This window comes from Leucoraja erinacea, chromosome 30, assembly GCF_028641065.1.
Source record: "Leucoraja erinacea ecotype New England chromosome 30, Leri_hhj_1, whole genome shotgun sequence".
Classification (NCBI taxonomy): Eukaryota; Metazoa; Chordata; class Chondrichthyes; order Rajiformes; family Rajidae; genus Leucoraja; species Leucoraja erinaceus.
The window spans coordinates 17,343,231-17,354,918 of NC_073406.1; the positions used below are offsets into that span (position 1 = coordinate 17,343,231).

General features: G+C 44.9%; 1 protein-coding gene across 1 annotated transcript in view; it reads right to left on the bottom strand.

Moving 5' to 3' along the window:
• vwa5b1 (von Willebrand factor A domain containing 5B1) overlaps positions 1 to 11,114 on the bottom strand; it is a 106,492-nt gene extending 95,378 nt beyond the window's left edge. The window contains 4 exon segments of the mRNA XM_055659018.1: positions 1,667 to 1,821; positions 2,599 to 2,818; positions 7,858 to 8,019; positions 10,131 to 11,114. Coding sequence (XP_055514993.1) covers positions 1,667 to 1,821; positions 2,599 to 2,818; positions 7,858 to 8,019; positions 10,131 to 10,269 — 676 coding nt within the window. The 5' untranslated portion in view covers positions 10,270 to 11,114.
• Positions 11,115 to 11,688: the final 574 nt, after the last annotated feature.

Consider the following 11,688-nt stretch of genomic DNA (forward strand, 5'->3'; position numbering starts at 1 on the left):
TGAAACTTTATTGCCAGGTGTACCCAGGTAGAGTGAAATGCTTTGTTTTGCATGAAACATGGTCAAATCATACAGCAGACCTCACCTAGGCAGTTCACAAATGGTGCCAAGATTTAGCGCCAACAGAGTTATAAAAGTTTACGGAACTGTCCCATCTACTGCTTGCCACCGCACGTTTCACCCGCCTCCCCTTACGCCCGGTCCCCCTTCGTTCTCGGCAGCGCCCCACCCCCCGCCGGATCCATCCTTAGTTCTCATTGAAGGTTGAAGAGGCTCGGTCTTTTTTTCTTTGCAGTGTAGGAGTCTGAGGGGCGATGTTAATGAGATGTACTGTACAAGATGATGAGGGACATGGATAAAGTGAACGCTTACACTCATAAAAACCCACCTTTTTCCCAAGGTAGAGGGTTTTAAAACTAGAGGGCATAGACTTAACGTGAAAGGAGAGGGATTGAAGAGGAACCAAGGGGCAACTTATTCCCTCAGTGGGTAGATGGTATCTAGATCAAGCTGCTAGAGGAAGCTACAGAAGCAGATATAATTATGACTTTCAAAAGACATTTGGATAGATACCTGGTTGGAAAGGTTTGAGAGGGATTTGGGTCAAATGCAGGATCATGAAACTAACTCAGTATGCCAACATGTACATGGTGGGCCGAATGGACTGGAATCCATGCTAAATAGCTCTGACTATGACAATGGAGTCTTACGATCCATTCAACAACTGTCCATGATTTCCCCAATTACAGAATCTCTTTGTTACACCCACTCCCCCACCCCACATCTTCTCTGCTACCTGGACGTGCTTTATTTCTTTCTCAGTTTTGATGAATCTCTAACTGTCACTCTCTCCGTAGATGCTGCCCGACCTGCTGAGATTTTCCAGCATTTTCCCTTTTTATGTCCGATTCCCAGCATCTACTGTTTCTTTAAAATTGGATTTACATGTCATGTGTCATCGTTTGGTCTATCGTTTCCACGATGAATTAGCCATAGTTTAGCTAAATGCTGGAGTAACTCAACAGATCAAGCAGCATCTCTGGAGAAAAGGAATAGGTGGAGACCCTTCTTCTTTAGTTATTCTGGACTGAGTTCCAGAGACTGTTCAAATCCCGCTCAGGGGGAGCTGCGGAATTTAAATTTAGAAAATAATAATGGATTTAAAGTTGCCTGATTGTCATAAAAACCCAACTGGTTCATTCATGTCCTTCTAGATAGGAAACCGTGACTCTTTCTCATGTTAGTCCAAACATGTCTCTGGGCTGCCAATACAACGAGATGCCTTCATCCATGGTCTCTGAATGCCCTGGCAGATAGGGATGGACAATATCTACTGGGATCGCCGGTGATGACCTGATCTTGACAATGTACGTGTGTAGAAAGGACCCGCAGATGCTGGTTTACATTGAAGATAGACACAGTGCTGGAGTAACTCAGCTGGACAGGCAGCATCTCTGGAGAAAAAGGATGGGTGATGTTTCAGGTTGAGACCCATCTGAGGAAGGATCGCGACCAGAAACATCACCTATTCCTTTGCCGCGGAGATGCTGCCTGACCCGCTGAGTAACTCCAGCATTTTGTGCCTATCTGCAGTATCAACCAGAGTCTGCAGGGGGGCCCTTCTTCAGACTATCGTGGAATGAGATGGATTGCTTCCCGTTCTGACCTGCCAGCAAGCAAGGTGTCCGGATTTCAAGGTGGAAACTGAAGTCATACACGATCGCATTGGTGACCTCGGCATCCATGTGCTTTGCCAAGCAGAACTGGGTCCCACTCTCCTTGTGGTGTTGGTGGAGGGAGCAGCACTGTTGTCGGTCTTTCCTGTGGGTGGAAAAAAATATGCGAGTTAAGATTGGCAGTTTGGCAGCTTATCTGCGGTTATCAAACCGCCTTCGCTCCAATGGGAGGCGTCAACATTAGGATCCAGGTATGCAGGGTGAACCTCCTGCATTTCTCCAGCACTTGCATTGGAGAATCTGCTGAGCCAACATTGTTGGTGGTCAGTGTTGGTGGACCATTGAAGACCAGTCCCTCAAACATCGGGCAGAAGCAAAGCCAAAGAGTTTTGCAATATAGATCATATAGTCATAAGTAATAGGAGCAGTATTAGGCCATTCGGCCCATCAAGTCTACTCGCCCATTCAATCATGGCTGATCTATCTCTTTCGTCTAACCCCATTCTCCTGTCTTCTCCCCATAACCCTTGACACCCATATAGACTTTCGCAGCATGGAAACCAGCTCTTCTGCCCAAATTGTCCACGCTGTCCAAACTAAGCTGGTCCCTTGCCCGTGTTTGACCCCTATCTCTCTGCACCTTTCCCATCCATGTACAAAAGCAGAATAAAAAAGCAATTAGTATTTTTCTGCCCCAAATAACTGGAATAAATGAAGAAACAAAATTCAAACATCTGGTTGACAATTGACCCAGAAGTAGCCGGCATTATAGTTTGGTTTGGTTAGGACACAGTAGTCATGAGCTACATTGAAAAGCTTTTGTTTGCATGCTATCCAGTCAAAGAAAAGACGATACGTGATTATAATCACGTCAGATAAAGGATAACGGATACAAATCACAACATTGCAAGCTACAACTTACCTTCTGAGCTGGTTGTCAGCTGTGGTTTGTGAGTCGGTGCCAAGAGTAACCAAGTTGGGTACGTAGACCGATGGGAGTACCAGCCTGATGGTGCCATTTGGCAGAGTCTGTAGTTCCAGGGAGGTGCTAATCAGGATGGCCACTGTTTCGAGTGGAGCAATCGGCCCCAGACTCACTGCAAATACAGTCCTCTCCAGATCCTCGTCCAGCATCAAGCAACCTGTGAGGGAAACAAGCCAAGCCAAGATGGATGACGTTGCTGAAGTCAGGCTCCAACCCGCAATGTCGCCTATCCATGTTCTCCAGGGATGCTATCTGACCTGCTGAGTTACTCCAGCACTTTGTGTCTTTTTTTCGTGTAAGCCAGCATTTGCATACCCTTGTTCCTACTCTTTTGAATCAATTGATTGAAAGATACAGCATGGTAACAGGCTCTTCGGCCCACTGTGTCCATGCCGACCATCGATCACTCATCCACACTAGTTCTGTCATCCTATTTTCTCATCTAGTCCCGACACATATGAAGGGCAATTTATGAGGCCAATTAACCTGCAAACCTTTTCTCATCCTGAAACTGCGTTTAAATTAAATATTTCCTCATAGTAATTTTGTCTGTCAACACTCCTAAGACATTTAACTGAATTTATTCATGACATTTCATTCTGCAGCTGTTCTTCCAGAAAAAGCACATTGAAATATGACCATTTTGTTGATGGGTCCATTGATCTAGAGGTTAATCATAAGGTTGCTATTAACTTTTATTTTCTTAAATTAACATATATCTCAAGACCCATCAGAGTGAATGTTACCATTGCCTAGAACACCCTGGCTCCTGTTTGAGACATGGTTACTGGTCTTCTATGACTTGCCATGCTTTATCTTGCCCCCTCCATTCTCCTAGCTTTCTTCCTCAAACCAAACCCCCTTCCCTCTGCCTCCCCATCGACTCCATCTACACTCCATCCTTGGGGGAAATCAACTAATGTAATCAAGGACCACTCATACCCCAGTCATTTCTTCTTCCCCCTGCTTCCATCAGGCAGAAGATACAAAAGCTGGAAAGCACGTACCACCACAGTCAGGTCTGCGTCTTCCCCTCTGTTATCAGACTAGTGAACAGCCCTCCCATTAAAATAGGGCGTAGTCCTGATCTTCCATCCTACCTCATTGCGGACATTGAACTTTTTCTCTGTAACTGTTACGCTAGAATGCTGTAACACTATATTCTGCATTCTGATATCTTTCTCTTTGCATTATCTATTATACTTGTGTATGGCTTGATTGTACTAATGTGTAGCATGACAGGTCACAAACAAAAGCGTGACTATATCTCAATACATGTGATAATAATAAACCAATAGCAATACCAATTATATTGTGTTGTTTCAAATCCCTGGTGTTGGACACTGAGCTGACCTGGGATTAAATAGAATCAGTGAGGATTGGCACAATGCGACCTTTCTATGGGGGCTGAAGGATAAATTCACTTAGGTATAAAATTAAAACCCAATCCATCCGTGACTAATGAAACTGAAAAGGAAACCAATCCTTTCACAACCAGACTATGACCAATCCATGTCCAACTAGACCATATCCAACCAAATCACAATCAACCAATGTCCTACCAGACCATGTCCAACTAGATCAAGTCTATCAGTCCATGGCCAAAGGAAGTCCAACCCGATCATGGCCAAACCAAGCCCAACCAGACTATGTTCATGCCATATCCAACCAGACCAAGTAAATCAGAGTGTGGTCAATCCAAGTCCGACCAGACCACGACCAATACAAGCTTGACCCAACCATAGCCAATCCAACAATGTTGTGGCCTTAGCCAGTCTAAATCTGACCATCCACAGCCATTCTGAGCTGGAGGTCTTGTGATTTCCATTTCCAACCCAACGTTGAGGCATCTGCACAAAAAAGATGACCAGCTATTATACTAATGTGGCTTTGAGGAGTAAATGTTGAGATGTTTTCATTCATGGGAGAGTCACAAACAAGAGGATATAGTTACAAAATAAAAGGATAATCAATTAAAACTAAGGCAAGGAGCAATGGCTTCACTCAGGGGGTGGGAGCAGAAGCTCAGGAATCCCCTGCTCCTGAGGGTGGTTAAGGTCAATCATTAGATTAGTATAGAGACAAGGAACTGCAGTTGCTGGTCTGTACCAAAGATAGACACAAAGTGCTGGAGTAAGTCTGGTTGTGAATGGATTGGTTTCCTTTTCAGTTTCATTAGTCACGGATGGATTGGGTTTTAATTTTATACCTAAGTGAATTTATCCTTCAGCCCCCATAGAAAGGTCGCATTGTGCCAATCCCCGCTGATTCTATTTAATCCCAGGCCAGCTCAGTGTCCAACACCAGGGATTTGAAACAACACAATATAATTGATATTGCTATTGGTTTATTATTATCACGTGTATTGAGATATAGTCACGCTTTTGTTTGTGACCTGTCATGCTACACATTAGTACAATCAAGCCATACACAAGTATAATAGATAATGCAAAGAGAAAGATATCAGAATGCAGAATATAGTGTTACAGCATTCTAGCGTAACAGTTACAGAGAAAAAAGTTCAATGTCCGCAATGAGGTAGGATGGAAGATCAGGACTACGCCCTATTTTAATGGGAGGGCTGTTCACTAGTCTGATAACAGAGGGGAAGACGCAGACCTGAGTGTGGTGGTACGTGCTTTCCAGCTTTTGTATCTTCTGCCTGATGGAAGCAGGGGGAAGAAGAAATGACCGGGGTATGAGTGGTCCTTGATTATATTAGTTGATTTCCCAAGGATGGAGTGTAGATGGAGTCGATGGGGAGGCAGAGGGAAGGGGGTTTTTTTTGTCTGGTGGACTGGAACTGGGCTATAGTTCAGTTATAGCTATAGTTCACTGGGCTATACACACTCCATCCTTGGGAAATCAACTAATATAATCAAGGACCACTCATACCTTGGTCATGTGTTTTGAATTGTATTCTGTCTTTACTTTGTGTACTAGTCATGTCTCTACTATTTATTTCATTCCCCTTACATGTTTTTCCTCTACTTGCTAAATTTTTGTAAGGTGTCCTTGAGACTCTTGAAAGGCGCCCATAAATAAAATGTATTATTATTATTATTATTATTATTATAGTACAAAATATGAGGTCATGCACTCGGTTAAGAGGAACTGAAAGGCAGATCATTATCTAAATGGAGAGAGATTGCAAATGAGTGAAAAGGGATCGAGTATTCAAGTGCATGTATCTCACAATGTTAGCAGACTGGTACAACGAATAGCTAAGAAGGCAAATAACATGTTAGTCTTTTTTAAGAAAGGGGTTTGAGTTTAAGAACAGAGAGGTTATGTTACAGTTGTGCAGGGTGTTTGTGAAGCCACATCTCTGTGCACAGAGGAATACTGTGAACAGTTTTGGTCCCCAACTCTCTGCGATGTATGCGCCTGAGATCCAGGCAGAAGCCAGAGCTCAACCTCATTTACCCAGAGAGCTGAGGGGATGGATCGCGACAAGTGCAGACACTGTCAAGGCGCGTTTATTGTCATCTACACAAATATGGCGAGCTACAGGTACAATGAAATTCTTGCTTAAAGCAACTTCACAGACAGTCACCACACAATAACATAAATAATACATACATTCAACATAAATTGTGCAAAAAAAACAAGACATTACTGCAAAACACACAATTAGATATTAGATGAGTCTTATGGGCCACTTAGGCGATTTTTTTGACGACTGCCGGCAACTGTCATAGCCGTAGCAGGTCGCCGAAAATCCAGTGACTGGACTAATGGGCCTGTCCCTGAGGCGATTTTTTTGACGACTGCCGGCGAATACAACATCGAAATTAACCGAAGACAACACCGGCGACAACCTACGACATCCTGGCGACTGCCTACATTAACCTGATGACCACCTCCGACAGCACCTACGTCAAGCCACGTTCATTTGGCGTCAAATCCAAGGTCGCCACTGTCGCCGAAAATGTTTCAACATGTTGAATATTCTTCGGCGACCAGAAAGACGCTACGACTCTTTGGGCGACTGAGGAGACGACTCACGACCATACAGGCGACACCCCGGCGACCATGTGGCGACCGCATAGTCTCCTGTAGTCGCCTAAAAAGTCGCCTAAGTGGGACAGGCCATTAGAGTTGGATGTGGGTTCCAGGGTTTTGCATCCTGATGGGTAATCAACTTATCATTATCAGAGGTCTCATTTAGTCGACCTTATTCTGTGTGGATTTATACCAAGCAACTGTCTGCAGCTGCAGGAGATGAGGAGACAATATTAGAAAGATGGAGAAGGGCCGTTTTAGGCAATTTGTTAACCCATGGCCTAGGAATGCTTCCCACTGATGAGACTGCATGGGTTATGGAGACATCAGAGTCACAATAGAGACTCTTAGTGAGTAATATTGATAGTGAGATACAGAACAGCAACAGGCCCTTTGGTCCACTGAGTCCACACTGGCCATCAACCACCCATTTAGACTAATCCAACTTTAGACATTGCCTGACCCGCTGAGTTACTCCAGCACTTTGTGCCTAGCTTTGGTATAAACCAGCATCTCAGTACAGTTTCTACATCCGATCTTTATTTTCCCCATATTGTTATCAAATCTCCCCCAGATTCTACCACTCACCTATACATTAGGGGCAATTTACAGAGTCAATTAACCTACAAACTCGCACGCCTTTGGGAAGTGGACAGAAACCGCACTGGGTGGAAACCGACATGGTCACAGGGAGAACGTGCAAACTCCACACAGTCAGCACCCAAGGTCAGGATCAAGGTCACCCAAGAGGACCTCTGGAATTTTGAGGTAATAGCTCTACCAGCTGTGCCACTGTGCCACCCCCATTGTTCACACGCACACACGCACACACACACGTACACACATACACACACACACAGACTGATCCAAGTTAATTCAAGATCCTATATAATGTCTGTGGAATTCTCTGCCTCAGAGGGTGGTGGAGGCAGGGTCTCTGGATGCTTTCAAGAGAGAGCTAGATAGGGCTCTTCAAAATAGCGGAGTCAGGGAATATGGGGAGAAGGCAAGAACGGGGTACTGATTGGGGATGATCAGCCATGATCACATTGAATGGCGGTGCTGGCTCGAAGGGCCAAATGGCCTACTCCTGCACCTGTTGTCTATTGTCTATTGTCTATTGAAGCCCAGTCTGAAGTTGTGGAGACTATGCTTCTGTGTTAAGCAAAACAAAACTTTCAGGGGTTTTACCATGACCATTCTGGAAGGTTCCGGATGACATATTACTGCAGTCAAAATAGCAATCGTCCAGTTTGGCCTTGTCCTTTATTTGCAGCGTTATAATGCGACCGGACACTGTAGCTTCAAATCCAACTACTGTGGTGTACTCATCCACGGGATAGATGAAAAGCCCTGGAAGAAACAGAACAATTAACCTGTAGGATCACAAACTTTTCATTAAAGCAGTGAAAAGGCAATATACAAACAGTTGTGGTCTGAATTATCACCTCCTTCTGCGCTGATCCTAGTTAATTCAAGTTCCTATATAATGGACTGAGCTTGGAAGAAAATTTAAATGACAAATGGAGCGGGGATGTATTGAGAATCCAACAGTACATTGAAGGTTGGAAATACAGCATAAATTAATTAGTTTTTGAAAGGGAGAGATCTGAGCACATTTTTAACATTGGATGGTCTATGGGCAGATGGCAGCAATGAGAATAGAAGATTTGCCCATTTCTACAAGATCACCCCTCCTGCACTCCAGGGAAAAAAGACCCATTTTATTCAGCTACCCAAGTCTTCGGTTCCCGGTGACTCTCGGTGAAGCTGTTCTGCACCTTTGCAGCTTCATGACATCCTTCCTAGAGCAACGTAACCGAAGGAACAAGGCACGATACCTATATGGTCTCATCGCCATCTTGTACAGCTGGAACATGATGTCACAACTCCTGAGCTCAATGTCCTGACCGATCAAGGCAAGTGTGCCGAAGGCCTTCTTCACTGCCCTGTCTACCTGTGTCACCACGTTCAGGGTACTGTGCACCTCTAATCCCAGGTCTCCAGCAGTAACAAAATCAAAGCTTTACATCCTCCTACCCACATTTGCCTCCCGTCAATATGTCATTTAAATGCTGTTATAGTATCTGCCTCAACTAACTCCTCTGGCAGCTTGTTTCCATATACACTCAGTAAAAAGTTGCCCCTCAAGTTCCTATTAAATCTTTCCCATCTCACCTTAAACCTATGCCCTTGATTCCCCTACTCTGGGAACAACACTATGCATTTTCCCTATCTGTGCCCCTCACAATGTTATGAACCTTTATAAGATCACCCCTTAACCTCCTGAACTGAAAGGAAAGAAGACCTAGCCTGCCGAGCCTCTATCTATAAGCTCAGACTCTCTCGATTCCTGGCAACATCCTCGTCAATCTTTTCTGCACTCTTCCCAGTTTAATGATTTTATTGTACTTTGTTGTCACATGTATGTAGCTAAATCTTTGCTTTACATGTAACCCGGTAAAATCAGGTAGCAGACTTCACCTCGGTTACAAAGGTTCACGCAACATTCCTATCTACTGGCATCCTTCCTATAGCAGGGTGATTCAGTAAAAACTGAACACAATACTCTTGAGGAGAATCAAATTTGTCCCGTACAATGTCATGCTAGACAAACAACTTCATCTTACATCTGGTAACACATTGCAATTCTCAATTGAAGTCTCTGACTTTGGAGTTCTGGTGCAGGATTCCCAAAGCGTTAATCTACCAGTCGAATCGGTAGTAAACATAGAAACATAGAAACATAGAAATTAGGTGCAGGAGTAGGCCATTCGGTCCTTCGAGCCTGCACCGCCATTTAATATGATCATGTAAAGAGAGCAAGGTCAATGCTAACATTTATTTCAAGAGGGCTTGTACACAAAAACAGGGATGTAATGCTGAGGCTCCTTAAGGCGTTGGTAAGGGCGCATGTGGAATATTATTAGCATTTTTGGGCACCATATCTGAGGAAGAATGCGCTGGCTCTGGAGAGGGTCCAGAGGAGGTTTGATCCCGGGAATGAGTAGGTTAACCTATGATGAGTGTTTGTTGTACTCGCTGGAGTTTAGAGGAATGAGGGGGGACCTCATTGAAACACACAGAATAGTGAAAGGCTTGGATAGAGTGGATGTGGAGAGGATGTTTCCACTAAAGAGAGAGTCTAGGACTAGAGGTCGTAGCCTCAGAATTAAAGGGCATTCTTTTAGGAGAAAATGAGGAGAATTTTTTTTTAGTCAGAGGGTGGTGAATCTGTGGAATTCTGCCACAGAAGGCTGTGGAGGCCAAGTCAGTGGATATTTTTAAGGCGAGATAGATAAATTCTTGATTAGTACAGGTGTTATGGGGAGAAGGTAGGAGAATGGGGTTAGGAAGGAGAGATTGATCAGCCATGATAAAATGGCAGAGTGGACTTGATGGGCCGAATGGCCTAATTATTTTCCTATCACTTATGATTATGTTCTACAGTCCGGTTTGCAAACCTTCGACAGGGTGGTCCTCCATGTTGGTGTAAGCCAGCGACGCCGACATCCCCAGGGTGTAGCCCGTCATGCAGGAGGTGACTTCAGATGAACTTAGCAGCAGGTTCTGGCTGTTCTCTCGGCTGATGAGGCCTGGCATCTTGCTGCAGAAATGCCCCTCCTGGCAATGCCGCAAAGCTGGCAACAGTCTGATCGGCAAAAAATAAAACAGTAAAGAGCTGCGTGTCTTAGGCCGAAGAGACGGCACCCACTCACCAGCCGAGCACCAGCCATTTTATTCATTACACCACGAGAATCAAACACATGGCAGTTCTTAGTGAGGCACGGTGGCGCACCAGTAGAGTAGCTGCCCCATTACACGGGTTCGATCCTGACCAAGGGTGCTGTCTGTATGGAGTTTATACGTTGTCCCCGTGACCTGAGTGGATTTTCTCTGGATTCTCCGGTTTCCTCCCACATTCCAAAGACGTATAGGGCTGTAGGTTAATTTACTTGGTATATTTGTAAGTTGACCCTCATGTGCAGGCTAGCGTTAGTGCGCGGGGATCGCTGGTCGGCCCAGACTCGGTAGGCCGAAGGGCCTGTTTCCGCGCTGTATCTCTAAACTAAACTAAATCAGCCCGAAGGAGAGACCAGGCCCAAAAGGTCATCTGTCTATTACCTCCACAACTGCTGCCTGTCCCATTGAGTTCTTCCGGAACTTTGTGTTTTTCCCAAGGTTCCAGTATCTGGAGTACCTCCTATCTCCATCTTTAGAGAGGAATTGGTACCTTAACACATTGGCCAAATCTTGGGATGATAAAGGATAAGGGAACTTCAAATCAAATAAGCAAGAAGACACTGCATCTTGCTGGAATCTTGACCAAAACCATAAGTCTCGTGTGTTCATAAGACAGTCTTCCTTGGTGATAGTACAGCAATATTTCAGATTTTAGATACACTTCGGTATGTTTTATGCAGCCCTTGCATGTTAAAACTCCTTTCTGGGTGATAACAAAACACTCCACCTCCCCTCCCCCATTCAGACACAAGGACTGGAGGTGTTGGAATCTGGAGCAAAATACAAGCGGAAAAAAAAACAAAAGTGCTGGAGGAATTCAGTGGGTCATGCAACATCTGTCGATGTTTTTGGTTGAGACCCTGCATCAGTCCTGACCCAAAACATCGGTCATTCTTCTGCCTCCACGGATCCTGCTGAGCTGCTGAATTGCTCCAACAATTTGTTGTGTTGCTCACCTCTCACCTGTTTTGGCAACCGGGCTCTCGCTCCCCCCCCCCCTCCCCCCCCCCCCCCCCCCCCCCCCCCCCCCCTCCCTCTCCTACCCCCCACCCCTTGGAAAAATCAGCACAGTAATGTTCTTTGAGAAACAATGGAAGTTTTGTACAAATACGGGGCTGGGTGTAGGGAATACATTTTCCCCTCGACGAGGGCAAGAGGAATATCAGTGCGCAGTTTAGGAATGAGATGAGAAGGAGCTCATTCACAGACAGTGGTGAACTTTGGAACCCACTGTAGTAGTTTATTATAACCACGTGTACTGAGTTACAGTGAAAAACG